We start from the raw sequence: 23412 nt of genomic DNA, 5'->3' as shown, positions 1-23412 counted from the left end.
CCCATCTTCCATGCATCCACCTTCACACCTTCCTCTCCCTCCCAGAACCATGATAGGGTCCACCTTGTCCTCACTTATCACCCCAAAAGCCTCCGCGTTCAAAGGATCATCCTCCGCTATTTCCGCCAACTCCAGCATGATGCCACTACCAAACACATCTTCCCTTCACCGCCCCCCCCCGGTGGTTTCCTGCAGGGGGTCGTTCCCTCCGGGACACCCTGGTCCACTGATCCATCACCCCCTACACCTCAACCCCCTCCCACGGCACCTTCCCATGCAACCGCAGAAGGTGCAACACCTGCCTCTTTACTTCCCCCCTCCTCACCATCCAAGGGTCCAAACACTCCTTTCAAGTGAAGCAGCAATTCACTTGCACTTCCCTCAATTTAGTCTACTGCATTTGCTGCTCCCAATGTGGTCTCCTCTACATTGTCGAGATCAAACGCAGACTGGGGGACCACTTTGCGGAACACGTTTGGACTGTCCGCAAGCATGACCCAGACCTCCCTGTCGCTTGCCATTTCAACATTCCACCCTCATCCCATGCCCACGTCTGTCCTTGGCCTGCTGCAATGTTCCAGTGAAGCTCAACACAAACTGGAGGAACAGCACCTCATCTTCCGACTAGGCACTTCGCAGCCTTCCGGACTTCATATTGAGTTCAACAATTTCAGATCATGAACTCTCTCCTCCAACCCCACCCCCTTTCCAATCCTCCTTTTTCCAGTGATTTATAATTTCTTTTACGCAATATTTTTTTCTTTTCCCTATTTGAAAATTTATTTTGATCTATTGTTTCATCTCCACCTTTTAGCCCATTTCGATCCCTTACCCCACCCCACCCGCACTAGGGTCATCTGCCACTAGCTTGCTTCCCTTAATATCCCCATTGCACATCCTTTAGATAATATCACCACAATCAACAGCCCATTATCCTTTTGTCTATGACATCTTTGGCAGTCTCTTCTTGGCTTCAACCTATCACTGGCCCCCTACTGAGCTCTCCTGTCCCACCTACTTCTACCAATTGATATTTCATCTCATTAAAAGATATCTTAGTTCTGATGAAGGGTCATACGGGCTCCAAATGACAACTGAGAAATAAGTATATCCCTGTGAAATGTGGCTGCTAGGCATGACATAAGCGAAACGTGACACTTCTTGGAAATACAGGATATGCAGACTATTCGCAAGCCCTAATACTGCCAATAATACCATCCCATTTAGATACAACCAGCTAATTGTGTCACTCTGTAATCAATGTCCCTTAGGGCCAGGCAGAGTGTTGCACTGGCAAGAGTCTGGGATCTGTGTGTCTGCCAGGCTCCCTGCCCAAAGGAGCAATGGTCATCACTGATAAGGCTGAGGCGAACACAATTTCAAGTGTTAAAAAAACATTTCTTACCCTTCTCCTGATGTTTTTTCTTCTTCTTCTTCTGAAGTAGAGGGGCAGTTTCCCCTTCTCTTTTCTCACTTAAAGTATCTTTTCAGGAAGAAAGAAAAGGTTTAATGACAGTAGTCTGCAAACAATGTCGAGGCCCCACATTTTTACAAGTGAGATCGGGTCGACATTCTGCTAATTCTCCCCTTTCACCTCCCGAAGGTACAAAGTTGGCCAGGGCCTCAAAAAAAAAGCGTGCGAGATCCTGGGCTTTGCAAACAAACAGGGACACGGAGTACAAAATCTTTATACATCACTGGCTCGCTCTCAGCTAGAGCACTGTGTCCTAATTCTGGGCACAACACTTTATAAAGGATGTCAAAAGGCTACAGAGGAGATAATGACGTCAGATAATATTGCCCAGGACGCTGCATAGAGGTTCTTTTACGCAGCGAGTGATAATGGCCTTGAAATCATTATCAGGGTTGTGGGAGCACAGCGATTAATGATTTCAAAAGGAAAATGGATAGGCACTCAAGGGAAATAAATGTGCAGGGCTAATGGGATACAGCAAGGGGGAGTAGGAGAGATGGGACCGACTGGACTGCTCTACAGAGAGGCAGCATGGACACAATAGTCCGAATGGACTCCTTCTATGCTGTAATGATTTTATGATTTATAACTCTCCTGCTCTCATTTTGAATAATGGCTATGGAACTTTTTTTGTATCCATCTAAGATGCAGGAGGAGCCTCAGCTTAACACTTCATCTAAAAGATGGCAGCTGTGACATCGCAGCTCTCCCTCTGCGTTGCACTGAAGTGCCGGTCTGGATTAGATGCTCAAGTCTCAGGAGGTGGGGGGCTTGAACACATGATCCTCTGACTCAGAGGTGTGAGTGTTACCAAGAGCCACGGAAGTCCTCCAGACTCGCGAAAACATTTATTCCTCAACAATATCTAAGCAGACGATCTTGCCATTTATCACATTACTGTCTGTGGGAGCTGCTGTGCACAAATATGGCTGCATTACGCCAATGACTACACTTCAAAATCACTTCATTCACTGTAAGGTCATGTCCTGGGGTTGTGAAGGGCACTATAGAAGTGTAAGCAATATACAAATTGTAACAGCTGGATGTCACAGAAATAGCATTTAGCAGGGAATACAGTGGCACAGTGGGAATGTCATTGCTCCAGAGCCTCATGCCCTGGTAACATGGGTTCCAGTCTCACCTTGGTAACTGGTGGAATCTAATTCAATAAATACAAAGCTAGTCTCAGTAACGGTGATCATGGCAACTATCATTGATTGTTGTAAAAACCCATCTGGTTCACTTTGGGGAAGGAGATCTGCTGTCCTTACCCAGCCTGGCCTATATGTAGCCCCAGACCCACAGCGATGTGGTTAACTCCGGACTGCCCTCTGAAATGGCCTGGCAAGCCACTCAGTTCAAGGGAAATTAGGGATGTACAACAAATGCTGGCCTTGCCAGTGATGCCCACATCCCATTAAAGAATAAAAAAAACACACTGTCCCCTGCCAACGCAATATGGCCGGCAGATAACCATCTGCGCCTGCGCAGGAATGACATGCACACATCAGTCTACCCAGCACACCGCCAACTCATTGTACTTTCTAAGTTGGTTATTCCAATATGCTCTTAGTTTGTGGATCTCACACATCACTTAAGGCAGAACTTTGCCCTCATCAGGTGGGCGGGAGCGGTCGTGAAGTCGACCACGATGGGGGCGGGATCGCGATTTCACACAGGCAGGTCAAATACTGCCCCCACTCTGCATGAAACTTGTGCGGCAGCTGGCAGGAGGGGTTTGGGTGGAGGAGGAGGGCAAGTGCGCATACGTGGGTACATGCTAGAAAAGCTCCCTGAGGCACTGAGCTGCCTTAGGGAGATGAACAGTTTTGAAAATGAAAAATAAAGCATTGTAACATGTTAAAAAACATGTCCCCTCACATGACACCGTCACACGAGCAGGGATAGGTAAAAATTTTCATACTAATTTCTAAATTTTTTTTTAAAAAAAGACAGATCGAAACCTCATCCCGCCCATGGATGAGTTTTCGCAAAAATTACAAAAGCCGCCTGGTCTTTTCGCCTGTCCGCCAACCGTTAGGCCTTAACGGGCCTTTTAACTGTCGGCAGGCGCACTGCCAACTTCTACGCTGGACGCTTGCCCAGCGTCATTGTGCATCATTTTACGCTCGTTCGGGTCAGGCACATGCCCGCTCGACGAGCGATAAATTCTGCCCTTAGTGACCAGGTTGCTCGGAATATGTAGCTCGCAAGATAGCCACTTTATTTTGATGCATGCAATAGAGTTTTTGAAACTTAATAAACTGGGTTCATGTCGCTCATTGCCCCCTATAAAGATGGCAAGTGCCCTGCTGCACATTGCCCTCTATAAACACGCAGTTGGCAGATAAACTGTGCACACACAGCGTTGTCAGCAAACGCAGCCTTGAATAAAAAGACACTTCCCAAGACGACAGGAAGTGCATGCTATACACTAGACTATTTGTATGAAATATGAATATTGCCAATATACTCGCACAGACAGTGAATTTTAAAAAAACTCTTTCAGGGATGCTATCGTCGCTGGCAAGGCCAACACTTGTTGCCTATCCCTAATTGCCCTTGAACCGAATGGTGTGCCACCCACATCATTTCAGAGGGCATTAACCACATTTGCTGTGGGTCTGGGGTCACATGTGGGCCAGACCAGGTAAGGACGGCAGATTTCCTTCCCCAAAGGGGTATTAGTGAACCATTGTTAATCCATGGTAGTTTCATGGCGACCATCACACACTAGTTTTCAATTCCAGATTTTATTAATAGAATTTAAATTCCACCAGCTGCCATGGTGGGATTTGAACTAACGTCCCCAGAGCATTAGCCTGGGCCTCTGGATTACTAGTCCAGTGACATTACCCCTATGCCACCATCTCCCCAATTAAGCCAACCTTCACTGGGTGACCCTAGTGGACAGGAGTAGATCTGAAGCGCCAGGGTCTGGGACCCCAAGTGCCTACCAGCCTCCTTGTCCATTGAGCAGATATGGAGTTCAGAGACTGAGGAGAAAGCAAAATTTATTTTTATTTACTTACGTTTTTCTGCAATTTTCTTCTTTACCCCAGGCAGCTTGTCCTTCCACTCATCCTCTTTGCTTTTCTCACTTAGAACCACTTTTTGAGGAAGAAACAATGAGTTTTGTGACAATTTTGCTAGACAAGGAATACTCTAGGCTCACTACCCCGTTAGTGCCTACAGCCTCTCCTGTTCTTCCAGCCCAGTGGCTACTAGAGGCCCTGGTTTGTTCCTTCCCCACTCTCCACCCTTAAAGATCTTGCTGGAAATGTCGCCTATCTGGCTTCTTCAGTTCCCCCAGTGATTGTCTTCTCATTACTGTCCACTACTCCTTCAAATTTGCCAAGAGCTTAGGCTTTTTGTGTCCTTTGGGTCAATTAAAAGCAGGTACTGGTAACCCAGAGCAGCAAAACCAATTAAGTGGCACATCCGGGAACACACTCGATGGGCTGAATGGCCCCCTTCTGTACTGTACCACAGCAGTTCAGCCCCAGCTGGAGTACTGTGCAATTCTGGGCACCATACTTTAGGAACGGCGTGCAGCCTTCGAAGCAGATGCAGAGGAGGTTTACGAGAATGCTTCTACGAATGAAGGATTAGTTACATGGGTGGACCAAAGTTGGGTTTGTGCTTCTTAGAGCAGAGAAGGCCAGGATGAAATTTCATAGAATGGTATTTAAGTAAATAAAGAAAAACTGTTCCCATTGGCTGAAAGGTTGATGACCAGAGAATACAGATGTGGTGATTGTTGCTTTAAGGCCAGCCTTACGGAGTAAGTCACGTGGTCAGATCAGCCAATCAGCACCAAGCACGGGGAAGTTTCTAACGAGCAGCGTTTTCCTTGTCTGGAGAGTGTATTGGAGCCTTGCTAGAGGCCTGCAGCTAATCCAGCAGCTCTATAAATAGAGTTTGTTGTTCAACTCAAGCAGCCTCTCGGTAGTACATCTCTATAGCAGATTTAAATTGATTAGCAAACGAGCCAGGGAGGAAAAGCTTTTGCAATGAGTGGTTAGGATTTGAAATGCAGTACAAAAACAGAATTACCTGGAAAAACTCAGCAGGTCTGGCAGCATCGGCGGAGAAGAAAAGAGTTGACGTTTCGAGTCCTCATGAACCTTCTGTCGAAGGGTCATGAGGACTCGAAACGTCAACTCTTCTTCTCCGCCGATGCTGCCAGACCTGCTGAGTTTTTCCAGGTAATTCTGTTTTTGTTTTGGATTTCCAGCATCCGCAGTTTTTTTGTTTTTATCTTTGAAATGCAGTACCTGACTGGGCAGTGGAAATAACCTCAATAGTGGCCTTCAAAAGGGAATTGGGTCAACACTTGAAGGAGGAAAAATACAGGCATGTGGGGAAAGGGCAGGAGGGGAACAGGATTAACTGGGTGGCCCCTTGAAAGAGGCTGCACTGATTCGATGGGTTGAATGGCCTCCTTCTGTGCTGTAGGGGTCTATGATTCCAATTCCTCTAACAAGAGATGTCTCCCTCATGGTATTGACTGAGTTTGGGGTCTGCTTGGCCAGGGAAAACAGCATTCTGCTTGAAGAGGATAAGAAAAAGGTGATCTCAACTTGTAAGAAGATTTATTCACTTACGTTTTTCCTGTTTTCGTTTATGCTGCTGCTGAAGCGAGAGTGTAAAAAATTCCTTCTCTTCCTCCTCACTTTTCTCATTTGAAGCAGCTTTTAAGAAACAAAGAGCTTTGTTACATTACCGGGCACGTCAGTGAATGGGATCCAGTTTAATCCCTGTTCGTTAGTCTCCCCTTTCGTGACAATGACTCTCATTGGCGTTTGGTTCTGCCTTTGTCAACCACCCTCCGGGAAGTGACTCTTGTGTGTGGTTCCCTGACGGAGAAGAATCAAGGAGGATGTTCAACCACAAAGGGCACCATGTCAGTGGTGTGTGTTCAAGATGAACTGAAACACATTAGTTGCATTGGCACAAATTGCAAAAGCCAACTTCTCCCCAGTACAAATAACGCATTTTTAAAGAAGTACAGACAATAACTTTTGAGCTTAGTTTATTTTCACAAGTATAAATTTCTGCACCATGCTTATGTAAAAGCATTCACCAGAAAGAAAGGACATAGGAACATGAGACAAAAACAAAAATAGCTGGAAAAACTCAAGCAGGTCTGACAGCATCTGCGGAGAGGAACACAGTTAACGTTTCGAGTCCGTATGACTCTTCATCAGAACTAAAGAAATATAGAAATGTGGTGAAATCTAAGCTGGTTGAGGGGGCTGGGACATTTGTCCTTTTTGTCTATGACATCTCTGGCAATCTCTACTTTGCCTCCACCAGCACTGTCCCTCTATCCAGCTCTACCTGTCCCACCCCCTTCAACCAGCTTATATTTCACCACATTTCTACATTTCTTTAGTTCTAATGAAGAGTCATACAGACTCGAAACGTTAACTGTGTTCCTCTCCACAGATGCTGTCAGACCTGCTTTGTTTTTCCAGCTATTTTTGTTTTGTTTCAGATTTCCAGCATCTGCAGCATTTTGCTTTTATCTTAGTGCTTAATTGACTGCCACTTCTCTTCCTGGAATGACTCCCTTGAAGAAGTACTGTTCTCTCCTGGTGTTTGGCGAGGTGTTTACTAAAACTTGCTTTTCAAAGCCATTTTTCCTTCCTCAGTGACTGTCTCCGTCTCCGACCTACCCCACATGGATTCCAACTGAAGTTCCATCCCTCACGTTTCGAATCCACCCAGGATTACAGGTATCTCTGGAACATACAACGCTCCTCGGACTGCTATTCTCATCGCATCCTGAGATCCACACTCAGTGCCATGCGCAGCCCTATGAACACACTGACCTCTCCCTCCAGCAGCACCGACTCACCCTATCTCTAAGCTGTCCTTGCCACCAGTTTCATTTTATTCTTTGTCTCATCCGACGCCTCAACAAGAAACTTTGTCTCTTTCTTTCAGGTGCAAAGGAACGCAAGCTCCAACAACTCATCGACACCAACGCCCACCCAGGACCCTCCAGCCCTGCCCGTCCCTCTGTCTCTGTCCCTGTCCCATCTTCCAATCCCAGCCCCAGCCGTATATTCACCATAATCTCTGACCTTCCCCTCTCTGATGCTGAACGTTCAGCAAAGGACTCAGTTTCATAAGCGTAAGCCCTCACCTCAATGAATTTCAGGCTCGTCACGATGCTGAACTCTTCTTCCACCGCCTTCACCTCTGTGCTCACTTCCTTGGGCAGGAGTCCTCTCCCGGTTCAACGGATCCTTTTACCCGCCTCCATTATTCTCCCTTCACCTGGACCCCTCCCTCTGGACTTTTACCTGCTCTTGATCATTTCATTGAGAACTGTCGGCGTGACATCAGTTGTCTCAATTTCTCTGCTCCTCTCACCCACTCTAACCTGTCTTCTTCTGAACTTGCCGCACTCCGTTCTCTCAGGTCCAACTCTGACTTTGTCATCAAACCTGCTGACAAGGGTGGTGCTGCTGTTGTCTGGCGCACTGACCTCTACCTCGCAGAGGCTGAGCGTCAACTCGCAGACACTTCCTCCTACCTCTCCCTGGACCATGATCCCACCACTGAACATCAAGTCATCATTTCCAGGATTGTCACTGACCTCATCTTCTCTAGAGATCTTCCCTCCACAGCTTCCAATCTCAGTCTCCCACCCCAGACAGCCCGCTTCTACCTCCTACCCAAAATCCAAAAACAGGACACTCCCGGCAGACCGATCATGTCAGCCTGTTTCTGCCACACGGAACTCATTTCTTGATATCTTGACGCCATTCTCTCTCCCCTCGTCCAGTCTCTCCCCACCTACATCTGCGATTCCTCTCACATCCTACATGTCAACAATTTCCAATTCCCTGGCCCCAACCGCCTCCTCTTCACCATGGATGTCTAATCCCTCTACAACTCCATCCCCCACCGGGATAGTCCGAGGGCTCTCTGCTTCTCCCTCGAACAGAGGCCCCAACAATCCCCATCTGCCACTACTCTCCTCCCTCTGGCTGAACTTGTTCTCTCACTGGACAATTTCTCCTTAAACTCGTCTCACTTCCTCCAAATAAAAAGTGTGGGCCCCAGTTATGTCTGTCTCTTTATGGGGTATGTGGAACATTCCTTGTTCCAGTCCTACTCAGGCCACCTCCCACAACTCTTTCCTCTAGTACATCGATGACTGCTTCGGTGCCGCTTCATGCTATCGTCTGGATCTGGAAAAATTTATTAATTTTGCTTCCAATTTCCACGTAGCCCATCATTGACACTTCTCTTTCCTTCCTTGACCTCTCAGTCTCAATTTTTGGTGATAGACTGTCCACCAATATCCATTACAAGCCTACCAGCTCCCACAGCTATCTCAACTACTGCTCCTCACACCCTGCTTCCTCTAAGGACTACAGCCCATTCTCTCAGTTCCTTCACCTCCATTGTATCTGTTCTGAAGATGCCACTTTCCAAAACAGTTCCTCTGACATGTCCTCCATCTTCCTTAGCAAGGTTTTCCATCCACAGTGGTTGTCAGGGCCCTCAGCTATGTCTGACCCATCTTCCGTGCATCTGCCTTCACACCTTCCTCTCCCTCACAGAACCATGATAGGGTCCCCCTTGTCCTCACTTATCACCCCACCAGCCTCCGCGTTCAAAGGATCATTCTCCGCCATTTCCGCCAACTCCAGCATGATGCCACTACCAAACACATCTTCCCTTCACCACCACCCCCCCACCCCCCAGACTTCATATTGAGTTCAACAATTTCAGATCATGAACTCTCTCCTCCATCCCCACCCCCTCTCCAATCCTCCTTTTTTCAATGATTTATAATTTTTTTTTAACGCAATTTTTTTTCTTTTCCCTATTTTAAAAGTTATTTCGATCTGTTGCTTCATCTCCACCTTTTAGACCATTTCGATCCCTTCCCCCCACCCCACCCACACTAGGGTCATCTGCCACTCGCTTGCTTCCCTTAATGTCCCCATTGCACATCCTTTAGATAATATCACCACAATCAACAGCCCATTGTCCTTTTGTCTATGACATCTTTGGCAGTCTCTTCTTGGCCTCCACCTATCACTGGCCCCCTATCGAGCTCTCCTGTCCCACCCACTTCTACCAGTTTATATTTCATCTCATTTCTACATGTCTTAGTTCTGACGAATGGTCATACGGACTCGAAACGTCAACTGAGAAATAAGTATATCCCTGTGAAATGTGGCTGCTAGGTGTGACATAAGCGTAACGTGATACTTCTTGGAAATACAGGATATGCAGACTATTCGCAAGCCCTAATACTGCCAATAATACCATCCCATTTAGATACAACCAGCTAATTGTGTCACCCTGTAATCAATGTCCCTTAGGGCCAGGCAGAGTGTTGCACTGGCACGAATCTGGGATGTGTCTGCCTGCCAGGCTCCCTGCCCAAAGGAGCAATGGTCATCACTGATAAGGCTGAGGCGAACACAATTTCAAGTGTTAAAAAAAAAGTTTCTTACCCTTCTCCTGATTTTTTTTCTTCTTCTTCTTCTGAAGTAGAGGAACACTTTCCCCTTCTCTTTTCTCATTTAAAGTAGCTTTTCAGGAAGAAAGAAAAGGTTTAATGACAGTGGTCTGCGGAAAATGTCGAGGCCCCACATTTTTACAAGTGAGATTGGGTCGACTTTCTCTCTGCTAATTCTCCCCTTTCACCTCCCGAAGGTACAAAGTTGGCCAGGGCCTCAAAAAAAAAGCGTGCGAGATCCTGGGCTTTGCAAACAAACAGGGACACGGAGTACAAAATCTTTATACATCATTGGCTCGCTCTCAGCTAGAGCACTGTGTCCTAATTCTGGGCACAACACTTTATAAAGGATGTCAAGAGGGTGCAGATGAGATAGTGACGTTGGATAATATTGGCCAGGACATTACAAAGAGGTTCTTTTACGCAGCGAGTGATAATGGCCTTGAAGTCATTATCAAGGTTGTGAGAGCAAAGCGATTTAATGATTTTAAAAGGAAAATGGATAGGTAATAAAGGGAAATAAATTTGCAGGGCTACTGGGATGCAGCAAGAGTGGGTATGGGGAAGGAGGAGAGATGGGACTGACTAGACTGCTCTGCAGAGAAGCAGCATGGACTCAATAGACCGAATGGACTCCTTCTATGCTGTAATGATTTTATGGCTTTATAACTCTCTTGCTCTCATTTTGAATAATGGCTATGGAATTTTTTTGTATCCATCTAAGACGCAGGTGGAGCCTCAGCTTAACACTTCATCTAACAGACGGCAGCTGTGACATCGCAGCTCTCCCTTAGCGTTGCACTGAAGTGCCGGTCTGGATTAGATGCTCAAGTCTCAGGAGGTGGGGGGCTTGAACACATGATCCTCTGACTCAGAGGTGTGAATGTTACCAAGAGCCACGAAAGTCTTCCAGGCTTGGGAAAACATTTATCCCTCAACGATATCTAAACAGGCGATCTTGCCATTTATCACATTACTGTCTGTGGGAGCTGCTGTGCACAAATATGGCTGCCGGGTTCACTGCATTACGCCAGTGACGACACTTCAAAATCACTTCATTCACTGTAAGGCCATGTCCTGGGGTTGTGAACGGCGCTATAGAAATGCAAGCAATACACAAATTGTAACAGCTGGATGTCACAGAAATAGCATTTAGGGGGGAATACAGTGGCATATTGGGAATGTCATTACTACAGAGCCTAATGTCCTGGTAACATGGTTCAAGTCTCACCACGGCAGCTGGTGGAATCTAAATTCAATAAATATAAAGCTAGTCTCAGTAATGGTGACCATGGCAACTATCATCGATTGTTGTAAAAATCCATCTGGTTCACTCTGGGGAAGGAGATCTGCTGTTCTTACCCAGCCTGGCCTATATGTAGCCCCAGACCCACAGTGATGTGGTTAACTCCGGACTGCCCTCTGAAATGGCCTGACAAGCCACTCAGTTCAAGGGAAATTAGGGATGTACAACAAATGCTGGCCTTGCCAGTGATGCCCACATCCCATTAAAGAATAAAAAAAACATACTGTCCTCTGCCAACGCATTATGGCCGGCTGATAACCATCTGCGCCTGCACAGGAATGACATGCACACATCAGTCTACCCAGCACACCGCCAACTCATTGTACTTTCTAACTTGGTTATTCCAATATGCTCTTAGTTTGTGGATCTCACACATCACCTAAGGCAGAACTTTGCCCTCATCAGGCGTGTGGGATCAGTCTGCGATCAGGGCCGGACCGCGATTTCACGCCGGCAGACCAAATACAGACCCCGCCCAGCGTGAAACGCGTGTGGCAGCTGGCGGGTGGGGGTGAGGGGTTTGGGTGGAGGAGGAGGGCAAGTGCGCATACGTGGGTACTTGCTGGAAAAGCTCCCTGAGGCACTGAGCTGCCTTCGGGAGATGAACAGATTTGAAAATGAAAAATAAAGCATTGTAATATGTTAAAAAAACATGTCCCCTTACGTGACTCCATCACACGAGCAGGGATATGTAAAAATTTTTGCATATTAATTTCTATATGATTTTTAAAAGAAAAACAATGACGGACCGAAACCTCATCCGGCCCATCGATCGGTTTACGCAAAAATTGCAAAAAGTCTTTTCGCCTGTCCGCCAACCGTTAGGCCTTAATGGGCCTTTTAATTGTCGGCTGGCACACTGCCAACTCCCACGCTGGACGCTTGCCCGGCGTCACTGTGCATCATTTTACCTTCATTCGGGTCGGGCATATGCCCGCTCGACGAGCGATAAATTCTGCCCTTAGTGACCAGGTTGCTAGGAATATGTAGCTCACAAGATAGCCACTTTATTTTGATGCATGCAATCGAGTTTTTGAAACTTAATAAACTGGGTTCATGTCGCTCATTGCCCCCTATAAAGATGGCATGTGCCCTGCTGCACATTGCCCTCTATAAAAACACGCCGTTGGCAGATAAACTGTGCATGCACAGCGCTGTCAGCAAATGCAGCCTTGAAAAAAAAAGACACTTCCTAGGACAACAGGAAGTGCATGCTATACACGGGACTATTTGTATGAAATATGAATACTGCCAATATACTCGCACAGCCAGTGAATTAAAAAAAAACTCTTTCAGGGATGCTGCCGTCGCTGGCAAGGCCAACACTTGTTGCTCATCCCTAATTGCCCTTGAACCGAGTGGTTTGCCACCCACATCATTTCAGAGGGCATCAACCACATTTGCTGTGGGTCTGGGGTCACATGTGGGCCAGACCAGGTAAGAACGGCAGATTTCCTTCCCTAAAGGGGTATTAGTGAACCATTGTTAGTCCAAAAAAAAATTTAACAGGCTTATATTTCACCCCTCTCTTGGATTCACCTAGTTCTGTTGAAGGGTCATGAGGACTTGAAACGTCAACTCTTTTCTTCTCCGCCGATGCTGCCAAACCTGCTGAGTTTTTCCAGGTAATTCTGTTTTTGCATTGTTAATCCATGGTAGTTTCACAGTCATAGAGTAGTTTTCAATTCCCGATTTTATTAAAAGAATTTAAATTCCACCAGCTGCCATGGTGGGATTTGAACCCACATCTTCAGAGCATTAGCCTGGGCCTCTGGATTACACCTGCATCACCATCTCCCCAATTAAGCCAACCTCACTGGGTGACCCTGGTGGTCAGGAGAAGAGTTGAACAGGCAGGGTCTGAGACCCAAGTGCCTGCCAGCCTCCTTGCCCATTGAGCAGATATGGGGTTCAGAGACTGAGGAGAAAGCAAAATTTATTTTTATTTACTTACGTTTTTCTGCAATTTTCTTCTTTACCCCAGGCAGCTTGTCCTTCCACTCATCCTCTTCGCTTTTTTCACTTAAAATCACTTTTTGAGGAGGAAACAATGAGTTTTGTGACAATTTCGATAGACAAGGAATACTCTAGGCTCACTACCCCGTTACATTTGTGGCTACAGCCTCTCCCGCTCTTCCAGCCCAGCGTCTACTAGAGGCCTTGGTTTGTTCCTGCCCCACTCTCCACCTTTAAAAGATCTTGCTGGAAATGTCGCCCATCTGGTCTCTTCATTTCCCCCAGTGATTGTCTTCTCGTTACTGTCCACTACTCCTTCAAATTTGCCAAGAGCTTACCCTTTTTGTGTCCTTTGGATCAATTAAAAGCAGGTACTGGTAACCCAGAGCAGCAAAACCAATGAAGTGGCACAGACTTGATGGGCTGAATGGCCTCCTTCTGAACCGTACCACAGCAGTTCAGCCCCAGCTGGAGTACTCTGCCATTCTGGGCACCACACTTTAGGACGGGCGTGAAGCCTTCGGAGCAGATGCAGAGGAGGTTTATGAGAATGCTTCCATGAATGAAGGATTAGTTACATGGGTGGACCAAAGTTGGGTTTGTGCTTCTTAGAGCAGAGAAGGCCAGGGGGACATTGAATAGAATGGTATTTAAGTAAATAAAGAAAAACTGTTCCCAATGGCTGAAAGGTTGATGACCAGAGAACACAGATGTGGTGATTGTTGCTTTAAGGCCAGCCTTACGGAGTAAGGGTCACGTGGTCAGAACAGCCAATTGGCACCAAGCACGGGGAAGTTTATAATGGGCAGAGTTTTCCTTGTCTAGAGAGTGTATTGGAGCCTTGCTAGAGGCCTGCAGCTAATCCAGCAGCTCTGTAAATAGAGTTTGTTGTTCAACTCAAGCAGCCTCTCGGTAGAACATCTCTACAGCAGACTTAAGTTGATTAGCAAACGAGCCAGGGAGGAAAAGCTTTTGCAATGAGCGGTTAGGATTTGAAATGCAGTACCTGACTGGGCAGTGGAAATAACCTCAATAGTGGCCTTCAAAAGGGAATTGGGTCAACACTTGAAGGAGGAAAAATACAGGCATGTGGGGAAAGGGCAGGAGGGGAACAGGATTAACTGGGTGGTCCTTTGAAAGAGGCTGCACTGATTCGATGGGTTGAATGGCCTCCTTCTGTGCTGTTGGGGTCTATGATTCCAATTCCTCTAACAGGAGATGTCTCCCTCATGGTACTGACCGAGTTTGGGGTCTGCTTGGCCAGGGAAGACAGCATTCTGCTTGAAGAGGATAAGAAAAAGGTGATCTCAACTTGTAAGAAGATTTATTCACTTACGTTTTTCCTGTTTTCGTTTCTGCTGCTGCTTAAGCGAGGGTGTAATAAATTCCTTCTCTTCCTCCTCACTTTTCTCATTTGAAGCAGCTTTTAAGAAACAAAGAGCTTTGTTACATTACCGGGCACATCAGCGAATGGGATCCAGTTTAATCCCTGTTCGCTAGTCTCCCCTTTCGTGACAATGACTCTCATTGGCGTTTGGTTCTGCCTTAGTCCATCACCCTCCGGGGAGTGACTCTTTGTGTGTGGTTCCCTGACGGAGAGGAATCAAGGAGGATGTTCAACCACAAAGGGCACCATATCAATAGTGTGTGTTTCAGATTAACTGAAACACATTAGTTGCATTGGCACAAATCGCAAAGGGCAACTTCTCTCCAGTACAAGTAATGCATTTTTTAAAAAGTACAGACAATAACTTTTTAGCTTAATTTATTGTCTCAAGTATAAATTTCTGCACCATGCTTATGTAAAAACATTCACCAGAAAGAACAGACATAGGAACATGAGACTTAGCAGCAGGAGTAGGCCATTTGGCCCTTCGAACCTGCTCTGTCATTCAATAAGATCATAGCTGACCTGGTTGAGGTCTCAATTCTACTTTCGTGCCTGTACCTCCCCACCATAATCCTCAACTCCCTTGTCCATCAAAAATCTAAGCTCAGCCTTGAGTAAATTCAATGGCCCATCCTCCACTGCATTCCAGGGAACAGCATTCCACAGACCTACGACCGCCTGAGAGAAAAAAAATTCTCATCTCCACCTTAAAAAGGAGACCCCTTATTTTTAAACTGCACTCCCCTGGTTCTAGTAGAAAACATCTTCCTGGTATCCACCCTCTCAAATCCCATCAGGATTTTATATGTTTCAAAGCAAAACATTCTGAAGTGTTTCACAGGAGCATTACATTTGACACTGAGCCTCATGAGGGGATATTACGACAGGCAGGGTAGTTTTTAAATTGCGGCTTAAAAAGGAGAGATGCAGTGGTCTTAGGGAAGGACTTCCAGAGCTTAGGGTCTCAGCAGTTGAAGGCACAGCCACCAGTCACAGTGATTAAAATTAGGGTTGTACCACAGGCCAGAATAAGCGAAGTGCAGAGATTGCGGGGGTGTTATAGAGCTGGAGGTCGTCAGTTATTCCCAAAGGCAAGCCCTTTCAATTGTTCTGTGCATCCATTTAACAAGACAAACTTGTGGCCTTTAAGGAACAGACTTGCTAAAAGAATAGTATACTATGTGTCACATGGTAAAGTGTTCCTGTTCTCATGAACCAGCCTGTCCTGCGGCTTACCCTGAACAAGACCATGGACCCAAAGTAACATGGTGGAGTTAACAGTTTATTCAGGCAGTCCAAGTTGCTGTGGCAACATGCACTTTTACAAAATGTAGTCATCTGGGGCTATGGATAATGACGGTAGAGCCTCCAACTTGCTTTCCATCACAAGGCTGACTGAGAATCTCTCCCAGTCTGACTGTTGCAGGTTGATGTTAACCCTTTTGGCTGCGTTATGGATACACTTTCTGTGCCATCAAGTCCTGTGTGGGACTCATAACTACAGCTTCTGGGTCAGAGACAGGAATGCTACCACTACTCCACAGAAACTCAACGTAACATACACCAGTAGCACTCCCCATGCTGAGTCAGAGGATACGTGCATCATCTCCCGCTTGCTTTTACTGTATTCATGTCACAAGTCTATGGATGTGCCCCTGCTCTCTTGTCTCCTCTCTTCGTGGTTTTTTTTTGTGTGTTTTCCTGCTTCTCTCTCTCTCTATCTCCACTTACATTTTTGTTTCACTTCTATTTTGCTTCTCTCTGCCTTTACTTTTCAGTCTCGGTTCTGCTCTCTCCTCTTTTGGGTCTATAAGTCTCTATGCTAATGTGTCAAACATGGTTCAGTGCATTGGCTCTCTCACCTCTGATTTAATGGGCTATGTGGAGGTGGGTGGTTCAAGTCCCATTTTGGAGACACAAGCACAAATATCTCTCGGCTGACACTCCCAGTAGCAAGTACTGAGGGAGTGCTGCACTCTCGAAAACGCTATCTTTCAGATGAGATGTTAAATCAAGGTCCCTCTCAGGTAGGTGTGGAAGGTCCTTCAGCTACTACTTTGAAGAAAAGCAGGGGAATTCTCCCTGGTATCCTGGCCAATATTTATCCCCCCTCATTCAACATCACATAAAAGAGATTATCTTGTCATTATCTCATGGCTGCATATGGGAGCCAGATGTGCACAAACTACCTGCTGCATTTCCTAAACTGCAACAGTGACCATACTTCAAATTGGATTGGGCAGTGTTTTGGGATGTCCTGAGGCTGTGAAAGGCGCTATAAAAATGCAAGTATTTATTTTTTTTCTCGAATACATATGAGGTGGTTACAGATCTATTGGGAGAGGGATTCAGTCAGATCTGCAGGCTGGAGGTATTCAGGCGGATCTGCAGGCTGGAATCAGGTGGAGGAAAAGGATCGAGCAAAAGAGTCAGTGCCTGGCCAAAAAATGAGTCAAATGTCATATTTTCTCTTAAATTGGAAGCTGAGAACACAGAAAATGCACTTAAATTATGAAACACAAAGGCTAGATGATATAAGTAGTGTGACATTACGCTTCCTGGATGTATAGTGAGTATGTGAAATATATTCACATTTAGAGTTGGAAAGAGAGACTTCAGAAACTTGCTCTTACAGAGCCACTAATGGTTGGAGTCTTCAACAACATCATGACAGTTGACATAGTAAAAATGAATAGAAAACATGGATGGAAAAGTATAACCGAGAATAGGAAGTGAGATTTGAGGGCAGAAAATGCATGCTTTGCAAAAGATTTTAAACAACGGATTATATCTTTTTTCTGCCTTCCCATAAACATGCAGAGGAGATTTACCAGAATGGTTCCAGTGATCAAGGATTTTAGTCACAAGGTTAGGTCGGAGAAGCTGGGGCTGTTCTCTTTGGAGCAAGAGAGATTCGGGGAAATTTGATAGAGGTGGACAAGATTATGTTTGGCTACCTCTATTTAACCTAAGAAAAGTTGTTCCCATTTGCTATTCACACAAGGGCTAGTGGGACACAGATTTGAGGCTTTGGGCAAGGGAGACAGGAGTGAGGTGAGGTGTAGCAAGTGGTTAATGATCTAGAACTCACTGCCTATAAGGGTGATGGAAGCAGAGACGATGAATGATTTCAAAAGGAAATCTTTTGGGCCCTTGAGGGGAATGAACTTGCAGGGCTACAGAATAAGGCGGGGAGACGGGTTGTTTCACAGAGAACCAGCATGGACTCAATGGGCCGTATGGTCTCCTCCTGTGCCATAATGACCATGACTCTATGTGTGTGAGTCAATTAGGTAGTGGTATGATACCATCGTAATTATGCTACTCAGCTAATTATTCAAAGTCATGGACTAATCATAAGATAACATAGGACTGAGGAGAGGAGGCAGCCCATTCGGCCCTTCAAGCCTGCTCTGCCATTTGATGAGATCGTGGCTCATCTGGTTGTGCTCTCAGTCCCAATTTCCTGTCTCTACCCCCTCCACCCACCAGTAACCCTTGACTACCTTGTCCATCAAAAATCTCTATCTCCGTGTGGAATAAATTCAATGACCCAGCCTCCACTGCTTTCTGAGGAAGAGAGTTGCACAGATTAACATCCCTCGAGAGAAAAAGCATTCTCATCTGTCTTAAAAGGGACACCCCTTATTCTTAAACGATGTCCCCTAGTTCTAGTTTCATAACATGAGTTCAAATCAAACCATTTGAATGTAGTTCATGAAAAAAAACTTTAACATTTGAAACAAAGAAAAACTCGTACCAATAAAAGCAACCAAGGAGCAGAGGCCCCCAACTGGTTCAATGATGTCCTAAAGGGAAGGAAACCTGAAGCCCTTACCCAGTCTGGTACTCTGTGTGAAACAAGTCCCATGTTAATTTGATGGACACTTAAGTGTCCTCTGAAGTGGCCTAGCAAGATGCTTAGTTCTATCATCAGCATCACACGGCAGCTAAGGTTGGCCTTGAAAGTGACACTTAAAATAGCAAACCATTCACTATTCTGTCCGGAATGCCTGTCAACCACCCGTGCAGTACTGAAGAAACTGAAACTGTGAAAATTATAACTGAAAGTAGCACGGACCTTCAATATTGCTGTAAAGAGAGACATGTTATCAAAGCTTTTCATCTTGCGCTCATTAGGACAAATGCAAGAAAGCCAAATTTCAAACGATCACACCAATTTATATGGGTAATTACGGGTAAGCTTGGAGAGCCTACAGTTCCCATTGGCAGCTCTGTGCCAATGCCTCCACCTCTTGCCAACCAACCAGCACCTATTTCTCCTGTAGTATGAATTGTTGTGATTGTTTGAAATTTAGCATTCTTGTGTTTGTCCATGAGGACAAGATGAAAAGCTTCGACAACATGTCTTTTCTTTCAGCAATATAACTGAAAGGGTTTATTTACATACCCATTTCCTGGCTCCTTTTCTTTTTCTTCTGAAGTGGGGCTGCTTCCTCCTCCTCCTCCTCAGTTTTCTCAGCTTTTGAGGCATAAATATACAATGAGTGACACCAGGATAGTAAGTGAAATCCAAGCGAGACCCAACTTTGTCCTCTTCAGCCATCCACACCCATGTGTTTTGCTAGCAACAGGGAGGTCACTGGTAAGTCATCAGGAGCCAAAACCCTCGCTGACTCACTAGCCCAGGAGCATCAAAGTCAATTGTAGTGCTCCCAAAACCACCCTGGGAACTCAACACAAACTGGGAAATGAATCTGGTGTAGGGCACAGGAATATTTTTGGCTTCTTTAAGTGCTATGGATTTTGATTCTCGGGCTATTGGCAAACTCAGCCTAAGTGAGCCACCAACAATAGACTTCTCATCGCCGAGACAGACAATGAGACGAGGTCCCCTCTACCTAAAACTGTCTATAAAGGAGAACAACTGCACAACTGGGAGGAAAGGGGACATGAAAGAGGAAGAATTTATTTGGTAGACAATCCTGGCCCCCCCCAGAATAACAGTCCAGTAAATCTATGTTCTGAACAGTGTTTCCAGTTCTGAGTATTCCTTATCGCTGCTTTTTGGCAATCAAATAAGTCATTTAGTAATAGTCGTTTGGTAGTACAGAACTTAAGTATTGCTTAAAAAAGATATTTTTTGTCAAAGCTTTTCGTTTTGCACTCATCAGGACAATTCGCAAGAAAATGCTGATGTCAGGGGAAACAACATGTTTATACTGTATTAGAAGAGTGCTGATTGGTTGTAGCACTCTCTTCTCATACAGTATAAATATGTTGTTTCTCACGACATTGGCATTTTCTTGTGAATTGTCCTGATGAGTGCAAGACGAAAAGCTTCGACAAAAAAAATCTCCTCTTCTATTTAGTTAGCTTAATATGGTTGCCATCTCCGTTCAAGGTTAGAACCAGTAATCGGATTACTCCCCTAAACATGAGGACCAATCAATAGCAATAATCCTACACAGTTACCTTCTGATCTCTATGTGTTAGTGCTGCAGTGGGAAGTCACTCCACCCCAAGGCAACTGGTTTCTCACTCGACACTGTCAGTGCGGATTCACCGATCAACCCAAATCATTTGGGATTTTCTTCATGGCTCTCGCAACATTTTTGGCTTTTTTTCCCCCAATTCTGCTATTGTGAAACTAGGCAAAAGGGGTGTCCAGGAGTCACCCATCCGCTCTCACCGGTTGCAATGACATAAATGAGGCTGGAAAGTTGAGTGAGCAGAAGACACTATTATATTGTCCAATATGGTCCTCACTCAACTTTCCAGCATGAGAGTCACTATATACTGATAAGGTGGGAATTGCGGTTACCTGTCTCCCCATTAAAAGTGTAGCGCCTCCGGCACAGGCACGATGGGCCGAGTGGCCTCCTTGTATGTTGTACGATTCTATGGTCCTACTCTAATGAGCCAGCTTGACACAGGTAGCTATCCTCCTGGACTGCATGGGTCAGATCCGTTTACAACCAGTGGTCATTTTCTGAGCTGGAACTAGCGTGCACTGTCCCTTGCTCTCCGGTGAGTAATGAATTAGACAGAAGAGGGCAAGAAAAATACAGATTCATTTACAGGTTCAGTAAAGGAATAAATAATATATACTTACTTTGCTCCTGTACTTTCTTCTTTTTCTTCTTCAGCAGAGACATAGGCTCCTTCTTTTTTCTCTTAGTTAAAACGGCTTTTGGGGAACAAAAATAAAGAGCTGAGTAACAATGAGAACACTCAGGAAAAGACTAGGCCAGACTTTCAGAATCACAAAATGGTTATCAGACGGAAGTATGCCATTCGGCCCATCGTGTCTGTGCCAGCTCGCTGCAATGGCAACTCAGCTAGCCCCGCTTCCCATGCCTTTCCCCGGTAGCCCTGCAAGTTTTATAGATTCATACAGTGCCTCTCACAAACTCGGGGACGCTGCAAAACAGTTTTCAGCCAATGACGCACTTTTGAAGAATTCTAACGTCAGAAACCTGGCAGCCAATGTGCGCACTGCAAGATCCCACAAACAGCAACACGATGAGCTGTTTTGAGATATTAGTTCAGAGATAAATATTGGCCCCCAGGACAGCTCTGCTCTTTCTCCCGCCAAGTAATGCCATTGAGTCCCTTACGTCCAAGAGGGGACAGACAGGGCCTCGGTTTAAGGTCCCATCCGAAGGATGGCACCCCCGCAGCGCAGCGCTCCCATCAGTACCGCGGCAGGGAGCGTCAGCCTGGATTTTGTGCTCAAGTTCCTCGAGTGGGACTCGAACGCACAGCCTTGTGACTCGGCCGAGTGTGTTACCCACTGGGCCACAGCTTACAGAACCCCAAAACAAGAGCAGCAGCTGCTCAGGTTCCCTGCTCACCAAATTCCTACAGGTACTCGACGGCGCCACCATCTTACCGTGGCTCCCTAAGAATGCTTTCAAAGATGCCAAACGCGGCTACGTACTTGTTTTCTGCACATTTTTCTTCTTGGCTGGGGGCGAAATCGTGGCCCCCAAGTCGGATTCCTTGAGCTTTCGTTTCCTCCCCCTGACAACTTTTAAAACAAATCATTGTATTTATTAAAAAAATATATTATAATTTCACCCGCGATACACTGCACTCTATCGAACGTTATGCAAGCCTTTAACTTACTTGCCACAGGTTTCTGAATCTGCGGTGGTCTGCGCAACCTCAGCGCACGGCCCAGTAACTGCTCCCCGTTGTACTTCAGCGCCCGGCTTACATCCTTTCCAGAGAGAAAGGTTACTTGGCCACGTTTTCTGTGGGGTGTGGGGAAAAGAGAAAAAAAAACACAACATAAGATAGGAAGAAGAGGAATTTACTGTGCAACAAGGGTCAAACCACCACCTCCCCCCCAGCCAAACGAGAATACGAAAATCCACACAAAAAATTTAAATGTACATAATGCATTGCTATTTGTCACCCCTGCTCTGACCTGCTGGAATTTATTCCAAGGTTGCTAGCGCCCAAGACAGGAAGGGTCACTGAGCTATTTGACTGCACAAGGCATCAACTGAGCTATTCGACTGTAGAAGGCATCAAGCCCACTCTAGAGATCTGAGATGATGATCCAGGCTGACCGCTCTTCGCGGTGGCCAAGGAAGTCTTTTGGATGAGACATTAAACCATAGCCCTGTTAGCCTTCTCAAGTGGAGGTCAAAGACACTACACTTTGTTGTCATTGGGAGAAAAGAGTTCTCCCCCTGCCATGCCCTGGTCAAGATTGACCCTTCAACCTACATCTAAAACTGATGGTCTGATCATTTTCATTTGGGGGAGATTTGTGTGTGTTAATAATCACATTTTATATATTACAACAGTGACTATACTTGGAAGTGCTTCATTGGTTGTAAAGCACTTTGGGACATCCTGAGGTCTTGAAAGTGTTTTATAAAAGCAAAGCACTTTCTTCCTCACTGCCCAGTGCGGCTGATGCCAGCTATAACATCCTAAATCTCTACCTGTGCTGTGATCAACATTGCCCCAGGGCCTAAGTCAGACTTGCTCCTTTCACAGCTCTAGGCTTAAGATCTCTTTTGGCTGTGTCGTGTTCCTGTTGCCATTGTAATTTCCCCAAGTACAAGTCTAGATTTTTGAAATATAACTCAAATTGGCCTCTGCAAGGAGGACTGGGCACTTGACCAAAACGGGATGGCTGCATTTGCACAAAATTGTTGGCTTTTCTCTATTTATTCTTTCAGAGATTTGGGCGTCACTAGAAAGACAGAATTGGTTTTGCATCCTCGATTACCCTTGAACTGAGCGGCTAACTCGGCCACTTCAGAGGGCAGTTAAGAGTCAAATCATGTTGTTGTGGGTCTGGAGTCACATGTAGGCCAGACCAGGTAAGGATGGCAGATTTCCTTCCCTGGAGGATATTATTGAACCAGATGGGTTTTTACAACAATCGATGAGAGTTTCACGGAGGCTAGCTTTCAATTCCAGACATTTTATTAATTGAATTTAAATTTAACCAGCTGCTGTGGCGGTATTCGAACCCTCAACATTAGCCTGAGCCCCCGGATTACTAGTCCAGTGACATGACCACTATGCCACCATCTCCCCTTGCTTGAGGGGCTATCAGAATCTGCAACCAAGAAAAGTTCAACAGATATCACATGAGGAGAATTTATTATTTTGGGCACAAGTTATAGGCCGGTCAGTCTGACCTTGGTGGTGGGCAAATTATTAGTACCAATTCTGAGAGACAGGATAAACTGTTACCTAGAAAAGCACAGATTGATCAGGGTTGGTCAGCATGGTTTTTTTTAGGGGAAGGTCGTGTCTTACTAAGTTAATCAAATTCTTTGAGTAAGTAACAAGGAAAATTG

General features: G+C 45.7%; 1 protein-coding gene across 1 annotated transcript in view; it reads right to left on the bottom strand.

The window, feature by feature from the left end:
• Window positions 1–23412, bottom strand: part of LOC121272247 — a 131606-nt gene that overhangs the window by 28639 nt on the left and 79555 nt on the right. The window contains exons 23-28 of the mRNA XM_041178776.1: window positions 21713–21840; window positions 21525–21614; window positions 20697–20771; window positions 14567–14653; window positions 4507–4584; window positions 1406–1483 (exon numbers count right to left, since the gene is read on the bottom strand). Coding sequence (XP_041034710.1) covers window positions 1406–1483; window positions 4507–4584; window positions 14567–14653; window positions 20697–20771; window positions 21525–21614; window positions 21713–21840 — 536 coding nt within the window. The remainder of the gene's footprint in view (window positions 1–1405; window positions 1484–4506; window positions 4585–14566; window positions 14654–20696; window positions 20772–21524; window positions 21615–21712; window positions 21841–23412) is intronic.

The sequence above is a fragment of the Carcharodon carcharias genome, chromosome 33 (genome assembly GCF_017639515.1).
Source record: "Carcharodon carcharias isolate sCarCar2 chromosome 33, sCarCar2.pri, whole genome shotgun sequence".
Taxonomy (NCBI): Eukaryota; Metazoa; Chordata; class Chondrichthyes; order Lamniformes; family Lamnidae; genus Carcharodon; species Carcharodon carcharias.
Note: the sequence above shows the minus strand (reverse complement) of the source record. Positions and strands in the feature narration are given on the sequence as shown.